This window comes from Onthophagus taurus, chromosome 8, assembly GCF_036711975.1.
Source record: "Onthophagus taurus isolate NC chromosome 8, IU_Otau_3.0, whole genome shotgun sequence".
In the NCBI taxonomy this organism is placed as follows: Eukaryota; Metazoa; Arthropoda; class Insecta; order Coleoptera; family Scarabaeidae; genus Onthophagus; species Onthophagus taurus.
The window spans coordinates 13,257,867-13,278,582 of NC_091973.1; the positions used below are offsets into that span (position 1 = coordinate 13,257,867).

General features: G+C 35.9%; 2 protein-coding genes and 1 long non-coding RNA gene across 3 annotated transcripts; all 3 read right to left on the reverse strand.

Annotated features, from left to right (window-relative positions):
- Positions 1-1,762: 1,762 nt before the first annotated feature.
- LOC111418510 (uncharacterized) lies at positions 1,763-2,947 on the reverse strand. Its single transcript, XM_023051055.1, has 2 exons — positions 2,423-2,947; positions 1,763-2,326 (listed from the first exon to the last, which is right to left on the reverse strand). Exons 1-2 carry the CDS (start codon positions 2,945-2,947, stop codon positions 1,763-1,765), a joined length of 1,089 nt encoding a protein of 362 aa, XP_022906823.1.
- A 1,349-nt stretch (positions 2,948-4,296) lies between these two features.
- On the reverse strand, positions 4,297-4,827 carry LOC139431181 (uncharacterized). Its single transcript, XR_011641490.1, has 2 exons — positions 4,700-4,827; positions 4,297-4,635 (listed from the first exon to the last, which is right to left on the reverse strand). It is a non-coding gene; the product is annotated as an uncharacterized lncRNA (long non-coding RNA).
- An 8,377-nt stretch (positions 4,828-13,204) lies between these two features.
- Positions 13,205-20,273, reverse strand: LOC139431202 (uncharacterized). Its single transcript, XM_071198839.1, has 6 exons — positions 20,084-20,273; positions 18,954-20,014; positions 15,965-16,766; positions 15,756-15,905; positions 15,582-15,710; positions 13,205-13,386 (listed from the first exon to the last, which is right to left on the reverse strand). Exons 1-6 carry the CDS (start codon positions 20,271-20,273, stop codon positions 13,205-13,207), a joined length of 2,514 nt encoding a protein of 837 aa, XP_071054940.1.
- Positions 20,274-20,716: the final 443 nt, after the last annotated feature.

Consider the following 20,716-nt stretch of genomic DNA (forward strand, 5'->3'; position numbering starts at 1 on the left):
GAGTTTAATACCGCCTCAATTTGTGTGAGGACGGTAGATAGTTCTTCAAAAGTGAGTAGTTGCTTTCCAATCACACGCAGCAAATGAGTTTTAATCGATTTCACTCCAGCCTCGGACAGTTCGTTGAAGTGAGGGCCGTCAGGAGGGTTGAATTTCCAGTTCAGGTTCAAACGGGTTCCAGCCGCTGAAGCCATCTCTTTGAGGTAATTATTAGTGCCAATGAAATTCGTTCCTTGATCACTAAACAATAAGGTACATGTACCCCGTCTGGCAACAAGTCGCCTTAAAGCAGCAATAAATGCATCTGTACTAAGATCTGAAACCAATTCAGTATGTATAGCTTTGGTAAAGGCACAAACAAAAACACAGATCTAGGATTTTACGGCTCGAGCTCCTCGACATCTTCCGGGAATGGTTAAAATCGGACCAGCAAAATCCACATCTGCCGCATTGAAAGCCTTTAAATTGGACACTCGGAACGTTGGTAAATTGCCCATAAAAGGTGCATAGGATCTTGGCTTGGCACGGAAACATTGTAGGCATCTGGATAAGACCTTATGGATGACTTATGGATTCCAATAATCCAAAACTAAGCGCAGACCGGGATGAAGAAATTTTTTATGATTGTCTTCGATAATCAATTCGCTGAAACGTGATTCCCGAGGTAAGAGTATAGAGTGTTTATGATCAAAAGGGATTTCAGCATTACGTAAACGTCCACCTACTCTTAGCAAACCATCGGTATCAACAAATACGGCTAGTTTTCGATATGGTTTGGGAATAGTTTGGTTTCTTTTAATAATTGAAAAGATATCAGAGAAAAAGCGGGTTTGAATGTGTTTAATCAAAATGCATAAAGCACTTTGGATTTCGGAAGGAGATAAGTTGGTTGTTTTATAAAATTTCTTTTGTCGATGTTGATCAATTCTTCGGACATAACAAAATTCGTTGTATTTTTAAGAAAAATGAGAAACGATTAAGTAATTTATCCAAAAAATGCTCTTCTATGTCAATAGTCTGAATAACAGATGATTTTTGTTCGGTATTAACGTCGGCGGTGTCAATTTTAGATGTACAGCATGTTGGCCAATTATTAGGAGATTCACTGAGCCAACTGGGTCCTATCCACCATCGATTGAAGGACAATAATTGTTCAGGAAGTAATCCACGTGACCCACAGTCGGCGGGATTTTCAACAGTAGGAACATATCTCCAATGAGCAATACGTAAAACCTCCTATATTTGACTTACTCTATTTGCTAGAAATACTTTCCATCTGTTTGGCATTGACGATAACCAGGCGAGAACTACTTGCGAATCCGACCAAGCAGTGATGGATTGAAAATCAATCGTTGGAATCAAAACCTTATTTATGTATTCAAATAGAGAAATTAACAGCGTAGCTCCACATAGCCCCAGACGTGGAATTGAAATAGTTTTCAATGGTGCGACTCTGGATTTGGCACAAACTAAGGAGGTTTTTACGGTTCCAGAAGTTGTCTCAGCTCTGATGTAAGCCACAGCACAGTAGCCAGTTTGAGATGCGTCACAAAATAAATGCAGCTGATATGAAGTGTTATCGTCTAAGAGGATCATGTGTGGAACACGAACATCAGATAATCGTGGTAAGTTCTGTTTAAATTTAATCCAAGTTTGAAAAATCGAAGCCGGAGGTAAATCATCCTAACCAGACTTTACTTGCCATAATAGCTGCATAAGATGTTTGGCTTTGAATATGCACGGAGTTAAAAATCCAAGAGGATCATAAATTCTGGCTATATCCGAAAGTATTGAACGCTTGGTACATGCTGATTTGCTTAATATCGCACATAAAAACGAATTTATAACATCGAAAATTCAGTAATATGTGAACAATGTCTTGTAATTTTGATTTGATGAACAGCAAATCATTTAATGATATTCCTGTGGAAGAGTCAGCAGAGGCGTCAAGAACCACTCTCAATTTGGTGGAGGAACTTTCTGGTTTCAAAACGCAATGGTGTGGAATATAATACGATGTTTGAATATGAATTTGATTTGGTGGAACCGGTGTCATGTGTCCGGAAAGCAGGTAATCTCTCATAAATTCTGTGTAACCTGAATTTAAAACAGGTGATTTTAACAGACGAGCTTCTAATGACATGAATTGTTTGAGCGCATTTTGATATGAAGTTCCAAGAAATTTTACGTCCCTGCGAAATTGCAAAGAAACCATAAATCTACCAGTTTCAGTGCGGCAATATGTTTTTTGAAAGTAATCTTCACATAATTGCTCGTCCCTATTTACTGATGATGTTTCAGGAATGGTTTCTAATTCCCAAAATTTCTGGAGTGATTGATCTAATGACAAATCAACCGTAGACAATCAAGTTGAGAGATCAGCATCTGAGGTTTAGGGCAATATTGAGCGCCCCATCAGTACCCAGCCAAAGACAGATTCAGCAGCTATAGGATCATCAGTACCTCCCATCACGCTACCACCAGTTAGTATCTGTGGATCTAATTCAGCTCCAAGTAAAAGATCAACTTCTTTAGCGTCGGAATACTGAGCATCATGGAAATTTAAGTTCTTTAGGTGACGATACGATTTAATGATAACATCAGAAGACGGTTGTTTCGAACAAATGTTAGGAGTTATTACTGCTCGGAACTCAAAAGATGGATTGCTCACATGGTATGGTTGCACCAAACAATCAACTGATCCCTTGTTGCAGACCGATTTCATTGGATTCAATCCGCTAATCTCCAATGAAGTGTTACGATGAAACAGACGAAGCCGTTTGGATAATCTTTCAGTGATGAAGTTAGTCATACTTCCAGAATCTATGAGCGCACGTACGGTTTGAAAGTTTCCATAATGGTCTTTAATTTTTATAACGGCAATTGGTAAGATAGCTGAAGTTTCTTTGATTTTAGATTCCTTTATTAAGTGAACTGATCCGACCATGGAAGATTGTGGTGTTGATCTTTGAAGATGCAGCAAAGTGTGATGATTTTGTTGGCAATGGAAACATCGACGCTGAGATGGGCATTTATGAGTGTGATGTTGACAGCTCAGACAATTACGGCAGAGATTATGTTCCCTCGCAAAGGTAGGTCTTTCTGTAGCAGATTTGCCTTTAAATGTTGGACAACGATAAATAAAATGCAATTCTGAACAAAGCAAGCATTTATCAAGCTTTAGATTTTGTTCAACTTTCAGGTTAATCATCGGTTTGACCTTTCGATTGACAGGAGATTTTTCATTCGATGTGCACTTTACCGAGTCCAAAGCTTTGGCTTGGTTTTCTAGAAAATCGACAAGTTGTTGGAAGGAAGGCAATTCTACATTACTCTGCTCTACTTCAAATTGCGTTTTGATAGTATCATTTAATTTTTGTAGAAGAATATTGAACAAAAGAAAGTCTCAGGTATCCACTGGAAATCCCAACATACGAAAGCCTTCAACATTTTCTTTAAAAGTGTCTACCAGGAGCCGTAAGTATTTAGGAGATGTTTCACTGCAAGGCTTCATTGTCATTAACTCATTGTAATAGATGGTAGCTAGATGTCTTTTATTCTGGTATCTTCTTTTTAAAGTATTATAAGCAATAACATAATTGCTGTTTGTTACGGGCAACGATTTCAAAAGATTCAGAGGTTCATCTTTTAATGAAGTCAACAAATATTGAAACTTGGCAACGTCGGACAAAGATTCGTTCTCATGAACCATCGTTCTAAACAAGTCAAAGAACATTGGCAATTCTTATAGTTGCCATCGAAGATAGGAATGATAATTTTGTTGAGTTTCGGAGAAGACTTTGGAAGAGGTGCTGAAGTAGTTGGTTTATTTTTGAATATGAGTGATTTGATGGAGAAGTAGGCAGTATCAGCCTGCTTGCGTACCTCATCATGCTGGGAAAAATCATCATCGGAAATCAACCCAATAATTTGATTATGTACCTCTTGAAACTGATCGAATGTACGGTCAAAAAATCTCTACTCGGGCGGAAAATATGCACTGATCGCCTTCGGTGACAATTTTTTGACCGCAAGTAAGAGTTTCATTCAAACGATTCGGATGACCAGTTCGCTTCAATAACAATGTTTGTATTTTTTCGGCTGCAGCTGTCATGATAGGACGGATTTGAAATTATAAAAAATAACAAATAAATCGAAGATTGAAAATCCTTTAATTGTGATGAAATGTGGACAAGGCCAATAATGAAATAAAACGATGATTTAAGGTATGTAAAACAAAAATAAATAGTTGAGTATAGGCTAAACTTATATAAGTTTGAAAAGTCAAAAATCAGGTTAACGATGATATAATTTTATTATTCGCAATTGGTGCTACAATGTTTCGACAGCTTAGCTGTCTGCTTCAGGCACGACTAAAAACGTAAAGAGAAGGTGAAGAACATCAAAATCAAAACAAAAGACAAGAAAATAATTACCGTCAGATATGTGAGGACCTTGTGAGATGTATAATGTTGAAACGATTTACTTAAAGTCACACAGTCAAAAAACATCAAAATATTGAACAAGTACTAGGTTATGTTTAAAAAAGAGGATGGTCACAAAATTTATAACGGGGTCTCATCCTCGAGATAACGTTGTTTCTTCACCTCAACTTCAACTCTTTCAAATCAAGGTCTTAAATAGAGACAAAAAACAAAAATTGAAAGGAATATACATCAAAATAGTATCACAAAGTTACAATTATTAACGAGAATTCCAACGTAAAGGGACGCCTTCATTCGTTGTAAAGATGGCCGCGTGGAAAACCCGGTTGTATTTCCAAATTAAATATTATTATTTTTCGAGAGTAAACGCTACGTCGGCGAATGTAGACTAACAATTTTTTTATTAAATTAAAACAATATAGATGTTGCAATTATGCGAAAATAGGGATCTCGAGATGCGGCGTCGGACGTCCGGATCACCTAGAGCTAATACGGAGGTATCACCAAAAGGCCCATCAACGCCCGCTGGCCAAAGACACACCTCGAGGACCTGAAGGATCCGGCTCGAAAGACAAGAAAAATTTGAAAATTCTTACTTGAATTGGGTTTGGAAATTGGCTTCTTCAGGAGATCGAGTAAAAAACGACGTTTTAATAACGAATAGAAAAAAATGGCTGCTGTTTATTAAAAACAAATGAATAAATCAACAAAATGTCACTCTACATTTCGGAAGCGCAAAGAACCCTGAAAGTGTAGCAAACATTGAAAGATTTCATTCGACACTCTTAGAACATCTTAGATGTCTAGAAGACGATCCACAAGTATCAAGCGAAAAGAGAGTTCGTATGGCAGTAATAGCGTACAATAATGCCATACACAGTGCTTTGAGTATGACACCTTTTGAAGTTCTGTATGGTCATACGAAAACCAGAAACCCAATGGACCTATTTTACGGAACAACAACCTACCAACAGTTAGTTTCTAAACATAAGGAGAAAATGGCCCTCTTATACAAAAATATACAGCAAAAGGACCAAAATCGGAAGGAAAAGACACAAGAAAAACAAAAAGTAAATGTCAAAACCACAACATGGAAAATAGGAGAACGAGTTTAAACCTTATTTTGGACCATACAAAATCATTAAACTAAATGACAACTGTTGTTAAGGCATTTATAATTGTTATAATTTTTATTGTTGTTTTGATTAAATGATTTTCCTAATTTGCATTTATATTTTTTTTTGTTGTTTTCCAATTGGTGACATGTGGTCAAAGTACGACGTTCGGGCCGTGTTATTTATAAGATGAATTTGGTAAAACCGGATATATTCGGCTTTATGCCTCAAGCAATGTAACATCGTCAAAATTATATTAAAATTTAGTAAAATAAATTTCAAGAGTTTAATTCTATCACAAAAACAAAGAATAAACGAATCAGCGATTAAACACTAACCTAAAAATGGTCCTTCGAGCCGGATATAGAGAGCGTGGATTAAGGGGAGTTATTTTTTCAATTTGCCAAAATTTTTGCAAATTATCGTTTAGTAAATTATTTGCAAAACAACAATGCGTTAAAGAAACGGACTCCGAATGATAAGGGAAATTCTGCCATTCATCCGAAAGTACAGGGTGGGCAAATTTGGGTGTTATTATAGGCTATCTCAGAAACTATAAGAGATACGAAAAAAGTAGGTGCCATGTTCCGTTCTCTTTTTTCGAGACTAATTCAATCCCGCAAACATCAAACCTCTATCTTCTTTTGTTTTTAAGTTATAGCCAAAAAGTCAAATTTTCGTGATTTCAAAAAATGCTCATATTTCGTTTATTTATCAAAATATAGGAATGGGGTTGATACGTTCTTAAGACATTTTTTAAGTGGAATATACTGCCGTTGAAAAGTTTTAAATATATTTGATGATTTTTGAGATACAACACAAAGTTGTGTTTTTTTAAATACAAACTATACTTGATTATGATGTTAAAGAACAGAGCATATTTTTAGCTTTCCAATGATGTATCGCATGTATGGTGTATTTGCAGAAAATAAGCGATAATTTTCAATTCGAAAATAGTAAGCGCTAATGTTCAAAATTTTGATTATAGTAGGCGGCTCCGGACAGTAAATACTACCTAGTGGCTATAATATATGGTTTTGCACGAATAGGACAGAATAAAGTTGGTTTTGTACCATTATTCAGGATAAGTTGGTTTTGTACCAACGAATAAAAACTTTGAATAGTTAATTTAAATTTCTCAGCATCTTATCCCTGACTTTGTTCACTAATAAAAAATGATTAGCATTTAAAGTTTGTTTATTAAAAATACAAAAAATGTATTAATTAATGAATAATTAAATATGGACAACTTCAGGAACTAAGGAGTCATAAACTGTCATCTTCTTCTACTCAACTTACTGGTTGTAAGATTAGAACAGTTCGGTATCAATGAATGAAATCTTCGGTAGTATTTTCCCAGTTTTCCCCACAACATAAGATGTAGAAGTTTTTTGATATCAGCAATCTTTTCTTTTGAAATTGGGTGAGATAGAGGAAAATTATGAATCATAAACTGGGAGCGGACTTTCCATTGAAACACCGTTTGAATGGGGATATGAAGACTTATGTATCATCTTCAAAGCGGACTCCAATGTATTCTATATTTAATTTTATCGTTTTATTTAAAGATAATGCGGAACTTCTTAAACGGGAAACTCGTTTCGCAAAATTCATGAAATGATAAGTAAACTCACGTTGCTATAGTAACTAAGTAGTATTTAGCATTTTCCTCGCCTACTATAATTAAAAATTAGAATTTTAATCTTTAATATTTTAAAAATTGAAAAATAACGCTTATTTTCCGCAGAAACATCATGCGTGCGATACATCATTGGAAAGCTAAAAATATACTCTTTTCAGTAACATCATAATAAAGTATAGTTTGTATTTAAAAAAATACAACTTTATGTTATATCTCAAAAATTATCAGCTATGTTAAAAATTTTTTAACGGCAGTATATTCTACTCAAAAAAGTGTCTTAAGAATGCATTAACCCCATTTCTCTCATTTCAAAAATAAACGAAATATGAGCATTTTTTGAAATCACTAAAATTTGACTTTTTGGCTATAACTTAAAAACAAAAGAAGATAAAGATTTGGTCTTTACGGGATTGGATTAGTCTCGGAAAAAGAGACCGGGACATGGCACCTACTTTTTTGTATCTCTTATAGTTTCTGAGATAGCCTATAATAACACCCAAATTTGCCCACCCTATACATAACCCAGCTTAGTTTTTTGCAATAATAATGACTTGTTTGGCAAACGAATTTGTCCTACACATAGCAAAGCAAAGAAATGGGAGACTCCTATTAAAATATCTATATCTCCGGATATATTAAAATTAGAATCCGCTAATTTTACATCGGGGGGAATATTTAAACATTGTTTATCAAAGGAAACTGTAGGAATCGCAGTCGTAATATTTTGTAACACTAAACAAGTTAATTTTGTTTGATAATTCGTACAATGAGAACGAATTGAAACGGTTGTGCGATTTGTAACATTAGTACAATTCGAACCTACACCTAAAATTGAGTATTTCACGGAATCGAAACTTAATTTCAGCAACTTAGCAAATCTTTCATTTATTAAATTATTCATTGAACACGAGTCCAACAAGCAACGTGCGATATGACTGTTACCGTCTGAATCAAAAACCAATACTTGGGCGGTTGAAAGTAATGTAATATTATGTTGTTTATTATTTTTAATACTACAAGCAAAACTAGGTGAAACATTTGAATTCGAAGTCGAAGGTCTATTTATTACTTCAGGTGTTACATTCTGTTCAACGTTTCTAGGTGTTCGCGGAAAATGTAACAGTGAGTGGTGAGGTTTATTCCAAGTCCTACAATTAAATTTAGAAGTACGTTTTTTCATTATTGAATGTCTTAAGCAATTAGAGCATAATTTCAAATCCTTTACCTTTTGTACGCGATCATAAACTGTAAGCGAAATAAATTCACTGCACTTATCTACGCAATGTTCACCTTTACATAAGTAACATACTGGCATTTTGTTATTCGCGGTGACTAAGGTTAATTGTTTATTTTTTAAAGGGTGTTTATTTGAAACGCTGAGTTTGTCCAGCAAACTATCAGAATCGACGTTAGTTAAAAATTGCACTCTTTCCTCCAAAAATGAAATTACATCATTTAGAGACAAAACTTTCGTAGGCTGATACTTTTTAAAGCTTTCTTTAGTATCCTGATCAACTTTATTTGAGACGGTGTAACTAATTAAAGCTGCTGCTAATTGATCATCGGTAATATTCATATTCGTTAGAGATAAAATACTCTTATTTAAATTATTTAATAATTCTTGTAAATTTGATACATTCGGCTTTGAAAAACTTTTTAAATTGAAAATATTACAAACATGTGATTGAAGAATAAGCTTTGGTTTATCATACCTAGCTGCAAGAATATCTAAAGCAATTTTATAATTATCATTAGTAGGCTGAAGGCCAGCAATATCGTTGGCAGCTTCACCCTTTAAGCAAGATCGCAAATATAAAAATTTTTGAAACGGTTGTAAATCAGTAGGATCTACGATTGATAAGAAATTTTCCTTGAAAGATAAATATTCTTGAAACGAACCGTTAAAATGCGGTAAAGACAATTTAGGTAGAAAAACATTCTTATTTTCTAAATTCGAAATATTTGAAACATTAGCAACATTCGAAACTATCGTATCATCTGTATTTTTTATAAAAGATTTTGAAAGAGCGTTCGCAGATGCTACCAGCTTCACATATTTTTTCGTGAACTCCGTAATTGAAATAAAATCGCTAACGTCTTTAACAGTTCATTATCTATATCAGTAAAATTTGGAGTTACTTCAGTCAAAAATTCCTCAAAATCGGTTAAATTCTGAATTAAAGTGGAAGCTTTACCAATAAGCGACTTTAGTTTCGACATATTTGTTATAATAAATTAAGGAAATTTGGAAAATTGAAATAGGAAATAAAGAATGCGGCCTTTTCCTTTTCTTGGCCTCGTGGTTACAATGGCGTTGAATTGGCGTTGAATTCGGCGTGGAAATTTTCTGATTTGGACCCCCCCGATCATCGAACACACCGCCTTTGGTAAAACCGGATTGTCCTTAACCTCTAGTTTTCCCAGATCGTATAAAATACTTTATTGTTATATTTACATGTACATATATATTTCATATTTACATATAATACAATTAATAGAATAGATTGGCAATTTTCTTGGAGCATAGCTTCAACGACTAGTTTTCGCTTAACCCATATTGAACTAATCTTTTCTATAGCCATTGCTCTTTCTAATTTTTACCTAGGTGTTCCATTAACAAGCGTGCGGAATGCGTAGCAACGCTATATGCCGCTCTCCTGACCATTTGCTGGAAGGCATGGTCTGTCACCCCCAGCTGCTGAACGGCTTTCTTCAGGGTTTTGTGTTCCTCTGTCTTCACCACCTCTCCCAAACTGCATACTGTAAATATGGCCATCTGCACAAGGCAATGATGTGCCGCCCTTAGTTCTTCTACTAGGTTTAAGTTGCGGGGGATTTGATCTACGTTCTTGTGGTCCACCTCCATCACTGAGTTAATGCAGTATTTTGTTCGTTTTATTTTTTCCGCAATCCCCAAATTTTGGAGGTGGGGGACGGAGACCTCGAGGATGTATATCTTCTTCTCCTTTCTCTTTCCAATCTCTTGTTCGACGAATATGTATATGTCTGGTTTGTTGTTTTGTAGCTTTTTGTCCGTAATAATCTGTTGTCCCGCTCTTAGTGAGATTATTTTTTTTTCCCATTTGTAGTCTGAATTTATTGCTGCCTTACCATATTGCAGTAACCTTACTACTTCTTCCGGGGCTTTCGTTGCTGATAGGATGGATTTCAGCAACCAGTACGCCGCATGGTCGTGTCGCGGCGTGTAAGTGTGGCCCTTGCATTTTGTGAGGACATGGTAAGCATTGTCTCTCACTCCACACCCAAACCTACATGGATCCTCCCCTCTCAACCTGTATATTTGTTCTTCTGCGGCAGCATTCAGTAGTGATAATTTGGAGGAGTCCATATAAAATGTCTCCGCTGCTGGAAATGATATTAAGTCTTTCAGTTTTATTACACTTTTTGGGTAACTCGTGGCCTTGCCCCAATTTTCCAGCCTCCATTCGGTGTCCTGATCTTTTATGCTTTTTATAACCGTTTTGATGTCTGTGATTTCCTCAATTGAGTATTTCTTCCTGATGTATTCGTAGTCTCCTAGAGGGGTTCTACAGCCCCTGCTTTTTAGGGTTTCGAACTGTTTCCTTGCCTCCGCCAGCTCCTCATGCTCGGCCAGATAATAATATCTTCGGGTATACTGGATCGCCGTTTCCACCTCGATCGATCTGAATCCCATACCGCCTAACGATGGTGTCAGGTACATACGCTGGTTCGAAGTTGTACCGCTTTTAACATTCGCGTTGACAGCAATCTTCCGGATTTCCGTGTCCAGTTTTCTGCATTTCGTCAGGGTTGACAACACAGATTCTTCCGGGTATATATTCCCCATGACGTATATGGCTGCCGGTACTACCACCGTGTTAAATAGTTTTCTCTTTTGGGATGCGTTTAGGCCTGAGTTCATTATTTGTGCCGCTTTTTCTGTAATTTTTGTTGTTAGTAATTCGTAATTATTTTGCGAGTCTCTTTCTATCTGGTGGATAAGCAAATATTTGTATGCTTTACGAATTTGTGGTATATGATCTTCATCTAGTTGCTCTTGAGTTTTCATTCCTGTATTAAGTGTACCACATTTGTTATAATTCAGCTCCAGGCCCAATTCAGCCGCACCATTTTCTACAATTCCTATCGCGGTGGCGCTTGCCTCTTTTGATGATGTCTGGATCTTAATGTCGTCCATATAAGCGATAGTTTGTATTCTGCCGTGGCATGATTTTATTAATTCCACGTTTCTATTTAGATGGTGCAGGATTCCTGACGTGGCTAAAACAAAAAGAAGTGGGCTGAGGCAGTCTCCTTGTAGGATCCTGGTGTGCCATTTAGTTATCGCCGCTGTTATGATATTTTTGAGTTTGGAATCCACCGGTAGGGCTTTAACTAGTCGACGTAGAGCGTGGTGGCTGACGGAGTCGAAGGCCTTTTTAAAATCAAACCATACCGAATAACGCTTTTATAACCTTTTCTGCAAGTTCGGCTAGCAAAACAGCACCCGAAAGCTCTAGTCGCGGCAATGTAATTGCTTTTAAAGGAGTGACTCCGCTCTTAGAACACAGTAAACGTACGTAAATTTTGTCATTTAGCAAACAGCGAATATAAAGACACGCTCCAAAAGCCCGATTACTAGCGTCGCAAAACCCGTGTAATTCTACTCGAGTATAAGTCGAAATAAATGCGCATCGGTCAATGGTTATCTTAGAAATCTCGCGTAAGTTTTTTGAGAAATGTATCCAATCTTGTTGTAAACTTAAAGGCAAACTTTCATCCCAGGATAACCTTTCTTTCCATAAGTCTTGAATTAACATTTTACCCTAATCTCTTTGGGATGCACCATCCACAAAAACTTGTTAACATCATCACCAGAATACCCAATAACCCCTCCAAATATCACCAAAACATAAGCAACATCAAGAGATGTCATTATATCGTAAGCGGCACTTTCATTTGAAGACATCGCCTTTCCAACTAACGCTATATGACTATTATTCCACGTGTTATTATCAACCAGAGTCGTCCGATTAGCCATTCCAGCTATTTGATAACCATAATCCCACCAACTCATTATGCGAGCATCATCACCAGTATTTTGAGATAACCAAAAGTAAGCTTCCCTGAAATCATCGAGAATTTGTCTCGAACCATCGCCACCATAAGATGCCAAAACGACACTTGGACTTGAATAAGCATTACTGGTAACCCAGGTACAATATACAGCAAAGAGCATTAAAAGCAACATGATTATAACCAAAATTATGCTGCGTAAATTTGGTCCAATTGCATCTGATTCGCGTTGTTGTTGCTCGTGTTTCATTTTTGGTACACGACCCGCTTTATCGTAAAGTTTACATCCAGAGCTGCTTTCTTCAACTTCTTGTCCGTCGGTTTCCGAGATAACCTCTTCTTTAAAGAACAAATCCAATAACCCAGAAAATGCAATTCCACTTAACACACAAACCACGGGTGTTAAGGTCAACATCAATCTCACCATAACCCCAGCGAAATAAACAGCGCTCAAAGCGTACAAAACAACGAATACTATTTCGTCGTTTATGTTTTTAATGCAGTACCAAAGACCGGCTGGGAAAGTAGTTACCAAAATGTGTAAATCAAAAAAAAATGAGAACCATGTTGTCGGTTGATGTTCCGAAACGGAAGCTATAATGGGAATGTGAATTTTAGCGTAACCCGTATCCCATAAGGAATAGAAACGACCACTCCAAGGAGCAATGTAACCCGCGTAAGTAAGAATGACAACCGATAAAAACACAACCCCCGCAGCGCTTAGTACACCAAAAATAAAGATGGGTTTAAATTCGGATTTTGAAAGAACGCTTTGAAGATATTTCAAGACAGCAACTGCTACTGATAAAGCAAAAACACCAGAAGCTGCCATATATTCACTTGTTCGGATTGGTTGGAATCCGACGAATCCGACGTCGTTTTAGTAATCTCTTCCTGTTCGTTAAATCACATCGTTTCGAAAGAAATATGTTCGTTAATAAATTTCACATCTCCGAAACTGAATCGAAATATTTTAAATGTTTCGAATGTGGTTGTTTTCTTAACATGGCTCCGATACGGATAATTGATAGGAAATTATTGTGCGGAAGATGTCCGACATTAAGTTCGTCGACAACAAATGTAGTTTCTGTGTTCGTACCAAAAGGGTCGAACCTAAAAACAGGTGCTGGTAAGCCAAGTAAAAAAATGAGTTTAAAATAAATGAAATTGTATTAATAAAACAAATTAAACTTATAATGTAGTTAGGTTAATGAGCAAAATTGAAAAGATAATAAAGAAAATAAAAAAAAAAAATTATACATACAGTAAATGCGGTGCGAAAGGTGCGGTATGAGAGGTGCGTGAATCGAGCGAGCGGGTAATACAGCAAAAGACCTGATATGCGCGAGCAATACATGCGGAATACCACAGAGTACACAGAGGCCGGACTCCGGCTAATAAATTGGCACTCCTATCTATCGTTGTTCAACAAATGAAAAATTCGTATGGTACTTTCTCTCTCCATAAACTGAAACTGTGTAGATGGCGCAATTGTCGCGTTACAGTAGTATTTAAACAAACCAATAGATGGCACCATTTATTTCAAAATTTTTAACTCGTAGAGTTTATTTGACTTATGGTATGCTAGAGTTTTTCATGGGTTTTCCTCTAGCCTTGAAGCAAATGCTTTACCATTGTACAAAAACGCACCCATGAGCATGAAAACGATTAAATATTTAAAAATTTATAGTTGTAAATTTTTGTCTATAAATATACATAGATTTCTTCTTCTGAAGTTTGCAGTTTTATTTAATAATATTTTATTAGTTTTTTTTAATAACAAGTCCAAAAAAATCACTGTTTTCATCTTAAAACTTGTTCAAGTTTTGAGATGACAATTTTTGCTTTTTTGGAACTTATTATTAAAAAAAAATTTAAAGAGTAATGAGATTTTTATTTAAACGAGCATTCAAATTCCCGCTCGTATTTATCGATCGACTACACTACCGCCATCTACACAGTTTGAATTCTCTAGAGAGAGATAGAATATGAGGTCCAAATGAGAGCGGTAGGAGCGGTATAAGTTAAGCATCTGGTAATCTGTGCGGAATACTTAAAATCACAAAAATTCATACAAAAATCTCGATCGATGCGCGATCGATTGCGCGTGAGCGAACAATCACCCGCCGAAAAACAATTGTTTTTAATTTACAAAAACAAACAAAAGAGAAAAAATGATACATAATGAATGTTAAATTGTACAAACTAGGGAACAGTGCAATAAAACAAGAAAATAAAGTAACAATGAAAAGTAATTAATTCTTAGCAAAAATGATCGCTAAGTCGAATGATCCGTCGATATGTCCATCGGCAACGGACATATCTTCGATACCGGCCGTTGCAGTTGACCTACAGTTGGCTTGTACCAGTTCCCATCGTGACAATCTGCTGTGTGGTACATTCTGAAAATCTACATGAGGTATTTCAGTTGTAAGGTATGACTAAGTGTTAAGTTAAATAAATGTTATTAATATTAAGTAGGTTAGGAGTAATAAGGCTATTTAATAAGGTTAGTACAACAAACATGACAAGGTTTGTTGTGCTACCAATAACAAAGGTTATTACACAGTGTTCAGTGGTGATAATAATAAGAAATGACCTTGAGATCATTAGGATCGGCGCTGAGTGGGTGAAGAGGTCGAGAATTTAAAACGGATTCAACTTGCGTGAGAAGGGTATAAAATTCCTCGAAAGTTAGTACTCTGTATATCACACATACTCTGTATATGTGATTTCACGGACTTAACTACAGCTTCGCTAAGTCCATTGAAATTAGGCGATGCAGGAGGGTTGAAGAGCCATTCGATCCCAAGTTTACCACCCGCCTCCTGTGCCAATCGATTCATTTCATTAAATGCACCAATAAAATTAGTTCCTCTGTCTGAAAAAATACGGGTACAGTAACCACGGCGTGCAATAAATCTACGAAAAGCAGCCATAAATGCTTCGGTGCTTAAATCGGAAACCAATTCTAAGTGAACGGCCTTGGTGGCAGCGCACACGAAGAGACAAACATACGATTTGAACGTCTTGGCACCACGACGTTTACGGGCGATAGTAGCGAATGGACCGGCGTAATCAATTCGAACTGTGAAAAATGGTTAGCTACTATAGCGGAGAGTGTACGAAAGCCAGGATGTAAATGCTCTTGATGCAGCTTTTCGACAATCAGTTCGCTCAATCGACACTTCTTTGGCAATAGAATGGGATGTTTAGCCTCGTAAGGTATTTCAGCATGTCGAAGGCGACCACCCACGCGAATTAAATTTTGTTGACATATAAAAGGTGATAATTTACGAAATGATTTTGTGATTATTTTACCAGTCTGGATCTGGTCTTTAAGTTGGGAAAACGATTCAGATTGTACTCGACGTGCGAGAACATAAAGAGCGGCTTGCTTTTCGCGAATTGTAATTGATAAATTGGAATGGTTATTTTCTTTTCGACAACCTGCAACAAATCTTAGAATATAAGCAATTATATTTTGTATCTTACTTAAAACGGAGAAGCGATTCATTAAGGTATGTAAAAAGTTTTCTTCTATTTGTTCTGCAACGTTTACGATAACCACTCGTTTTTCTTCTGATATGCTCTCATCCGGACATGTAGGTGGTGATTTCGATGGCCATTGCGAATGATCCTGTCCTGCCCGTTCCACCATAATTTACATCGTATCATCTCGGAAGGTAAAAGTCCTCTTGAACCAAGATCGGCGGGATTATCTTTTGATTGTACATAACGCCAACGATTTCCAGGTAAAATATCCTGAATATGACTGGTACGGTTCGCCACAAAAGTTTTCCATCGGTGAGGAGACGAATCGAGCCAGTTCAGCACCACCATTGAATCAGACCATGCGAAGATCTCAGGTTGAACGATACCGGAGATATTTGATAAGATAAATTTCGTCATATTAGCCAACAGGACGGCGCCACAGGGTTCCAGTCGAGGTAACGAAATAGTTTTTAGCGGGGCTACTCTAGACTTGGCACAAATCAAACTGATATTAATATTGTTATTAGGCAAAATGTATCGAAGGTACGCCACCGCACAGTACCCAACTGAAGATGCATCAGAAAACAGATGGAGCTCAACGTGCAAATCTTTAGCGGGAAGAATTAGCCTGGGAATCTTCAACTGTGACAACATTGGGATTTGAAACTGATATTGAGTCCAATAATTTTGAATTTCTTCGGAAGGGAGATCGTCCCAATTCAATTTTTCTAACCATAATCGTTGCATGACACATTTTGCTGCGAGAATACATGGCGTAATTAAACCAAGGGGATCAAAGATGCATGCGATATTGGATAATATAGCCCTTTTACTACAGATGTGATCACGAGGTTGATAAGAGAACCCAATATTGTCGTTATATTGCTCCCAGTGGAGACCCAGAACCTTAACGACACCATCTTCGCTATTATCTAATGATACCGGTTTTACACGAAGATCGGCACTAACGTTTTTTAATAGTTTAGGTTCGTTACTTGCCCACTTAGCTAACTTAAAACCAGTTTAACAATTGTAGATTCAATATTCATCGTTCAATATTTATAGAACTATTAAAACTCTAGGTTAACGATGAAGCTATATTTTATTAAAATTTATTTCGGTGCATGGGTTCCCCAGTTTCAGGAGTCTTAGCTGACATTTTCGTAAATAATTTTGAAACAGAACTGTTCTTAAATAAATACATTTTATTTACCAAAGAAATTGCTTTTTACGCTAGATATGTTGACGATATTTTTATTATTTTTAATGGTACCCATGCTAAATTATCCGCGTTACACAATATCTTCAATAATATAAATAATCTGCAATTCACTATTGAAAAAGAAAACAATAACACACTTAATTTTTTTGACTTTCAAATTATTAGAAACAATACAGATAATATTTTACAATACAATATTTTCCGAAAACCAACCACCTCAGATAGTATTATTTCAAATAACTCTTTTACCTGTTATCAACATAAAACAGCGAGTTTTAGATTTTTCTTTAATAGATTGTACAATGTACCCCTTAATGAGCGAGATACCATCTCAGAAATTCAAAAAATTATAAAAATAGGAATAAACAATAACTTCACTATCGCCGAAATGCAAAACATATATTTCAATGTCCACAATTCACACATTAATAAAATAGTATACCCACACAACAAATATACACAAACATTCTTATCTATACCTTATCAACCTTCTTTGACTAAATCACTTAATCGCAACTTATCTAGATATGGCATTACAGCTTCTTTTAAATCCGAAAATTTAAAAAAAAATTTACAACCACCTTTTCAATAACAAACATAAATTTGGAGAGAAAGAAATTTAGTGGCATTTATGAAATAAAATGTTCAGAATGTGACATGTTATATATTGGTCAAACGGATCGTAATATACAAACAAGATTCAAAGAACATTTAACGAAGGATAACTCAGCTGTTTACAAACATATTCACAACTTTAATCATAAAATAGATATCAATAATTTAAAACTTATCAGAAATGTCCACAAATCTAAGGAGTTAGACCTTTTAGAAGAATATTACATCAACATCAACAATTACAATAATCGCCTTATGAATGACATTAATGATTTGAATAACTTTAGATATTTCACTAAATTCATAAAATAAGCTTGTTTTCATATTCAAATTTCCCAGCTTCTTAAAAAACTCCAACGTCAACGCATGCGTTACCTCCTTTCAGATCATCTTCTCGTTCTTGTTCCAATAGTCCAAATTTATCAACCATCTGAGACAGATGGACTCCAAATAAATTTTTTCTTTTGATAAGTTTTTTATAATAATTCGACTTTTTTTAACGATGAAACACGTGAGTCATAATAACTTTTTAGAAAAAAAATTTATACTAACCTTGAAATTTTCAGAATTTATTATAAATACACCTATCCCCCGATTTACATGGTAGATACGTTCCTGAGAAAAACGTGTAAATCGAAAATTAAAAATTTTCAAGTCAAAACCGTGTAAATCGAAAAGCTTGCAGAAGATGCATAATTTTGCTATTTAACAGTTGTGATTTTTTTCAATATTTTTAGGTGTACACAGAAATAAAAATAAAATGCATTGACAGGTTAAAATATGTAATATATTTTAAGTCAGCACATAAGCTCGGGATTCCCCGTGAGATGTGTACACAGCGCACGTGTTCAATCACAGTAGCATTTAGTAAAGTGCGATAAAAACAAAAAAAAAACTTATTTGGAAAACCGTGTAAAAGCGAAAACGTGTAAAACAAGTACCGTGTAAATCGGGGGATAGGTGTATATTATAACAAGTCCTTCAGGATTTTAAATTTTTGGTTTTTAAGACAAACATTTTAAGGCTTTCGAATTTCAATTTGAATTTTTTGTTATGGTTTTGTAATATTTGTTAATTCTCCAGTTTTCAATCCGATTGTGGCTTTACAAATTCCAACTCCTTTAATTTGACAGTAACTTAAATGTATATTTTCCGTTTAATTAATTAATTAATTATACATAATGTACTTTCAGTCGTGCCTGATGAAGGAATAAGTTATTCCGAAACTTGTTGCACCGAAATAAATTTTAATAAAACATAACTTCATCGTTAACCTAGAGTTTTAATAGTTCTATAAACTTAAAACCAGCCAACAACATAATGTTTATAATTTGATTTTGTAAGTCCAACGCGTCACGAACCGAAAAACTTCCCGTTACAACATCATCAACGTACATGTCGTGTAATAATACGCGGGAAGCTTCAGGAAACTGTGCTGCATTAAGCCGCGCAAGCTCTTGGATAGTACGCAAGGCCAAGTACGGAGCAGAAGAAACTCCGTAGGTAACGGTATTTAATTGGTATTCATTAAGTTCACCACTTTTATAATCTCTCCATAAGATGCGCTGATAATCGCGATGATGGGGAACTATTAAGATTTGTCGATACATTTGTTGAATGTCACACATGAAGGCAATCGGGTAACATCGAAACTTGATTATAATTGAACTTATATCGTTTTGATGTTTGGGACCAGGCAACAAAAGATCGTTCAACGAATTTCCGGTAGAAATTTTTGCAGATTCATCAAAGACCACACGGACTTTGGCTGAGGAATTAAGGACATAATGATAAGGGATATAATAAGCGTTCTTGTTGTGGTGATCTTCTTTGCTAATCAGAGACATGTGGTTCTTTAGAAGATAATCGGTCATAAATTCTTTGTACTTCTTGAAAATTTCAGAATTTTTAATCAACCTTTTTTCTAAATATATAAAACGTCGCAGCGCCTGGGAATATGATTCACCTAATTCTAGGTTAGTATTTTTAAAGGGTAGAGCTACCATAAATCGACCATCAGCGGTACGGCTGTGCGTTGATATGAAGTGATTCTCGCTTTGAGTATCTTCTAGAGTAACTGGAGTAGTTTCCTTTATCTGTTCAAGCTCCCAAAACTTCTGAAGGCAGACGTCAGTCGATGGTTCAATCAAAAATGACAATTGAGATGTTGGAGAAGGTAAATCAGCGGATTTTCCCATTAAAAGCCATCCGAAAATTGATCCCAAAGCTGCCGGTTCATTCATGGCACCAGCACGACGATCACCAGTGAGGATATAAGGGACCAGTTCAGCTCCCAATAGCAAATCGATAGGTCCTGGCAATGTTTGGGTTTTATGAATGACGAGATCTTGTAAATGTGAATACTTAGAACCATCAACGGCTACAGTGGGATGAGTTGAGCATATGCGTTGACTTATGACAGCTGTGAATCGTAGTATAGGTTGGTACACATCGCATGGTTTAACTTAACATTCAACGGAGCCTTTATTACAAGTAGAAGACATGTTGTTCAAGCCCTCAATGGGTACAGAGTGAAAACTTCGAACAAATTGGAGTCGTTTTTGAAGGTATTCTGTGATGAAGTTGATCATGCGGCAAGAATCGATCAAAGCTCTTACTCTATGGTATCTTCCAAAACGGTCTTGGATGTCCAACTCAGCAACAGGTAGAAGAACAGTCATAAATGTATTAGTTACAGAGGCGACAGTATTTTTAGGAATTGAAGAACTGACATCAGGTGCAGTTGTATCATGTGAAGAGTTGTTAAAATGTAACAGTGTATGATGACGCCTGCGACAGACTCGACATGTTTTATTGGAGTTACATTTACTGGTAGTATGGCGATAGCCCAAGCAGTTTTTACAAAACTTATGATGGGAAATGAATTCGAATCTTTGCGAATGTGTTTTTTCTAGAAACTTTTCACATTGATATAGATTGTGATTAGATTGACATAAGATACAATTTAAATTCGATTTAATTTCAGTAGTAAAGGTTGATTGAATATGTTTCGTAATTAATTTGCTCCCTTTTGCAGAAGAAGTCACCTTAACGGAATCTAAGGCTTTCGATTGATTCTCTAAAAATTCCATTAATTGCTTATAAGTTGGAATTTCAATATTAC

Excerpts from the sequence above, each read along its gene's own strand:
- LOC111418510 (XM_023051055.1), bottom strand. The coding sequence starts at position 2,947 with ATGGTCGGATCAGTTCACTTAATAAAGGAATCTAAAATCAAAGAAACT. Across the intron at positions 2,327-2,422 it reads CTGAATCTGTCTTTGGCTGG|AAATTTTGGGAATTAGAAAC; the intron begins GTACTGATGGGG and ends CAATCACTCCAG.
- LOC139431202 (XM_071198839.1), bottom strand. The coding sequence starts at position 20,273 with ATGACTGTTCTTCTACCTGTTGCTGAGTTGGACATCCAAGACCGTTTT. Across the intron at positions 15,906-15,964 it reads AGATAATCCCGCCGATCTTG|GACAGGATCATTCGCAATGG; the intron begins GTTCAAGAGGAC and ends TGGAACGGGCAG. Across the intron at positions 13,387-15,581 it reads TAAAGACCAGATCCAGACTG|CACCTGTTTTTAGGTTCGAC; the intron begins GTAAAATAATCA and ends TTGGCTTACCAG.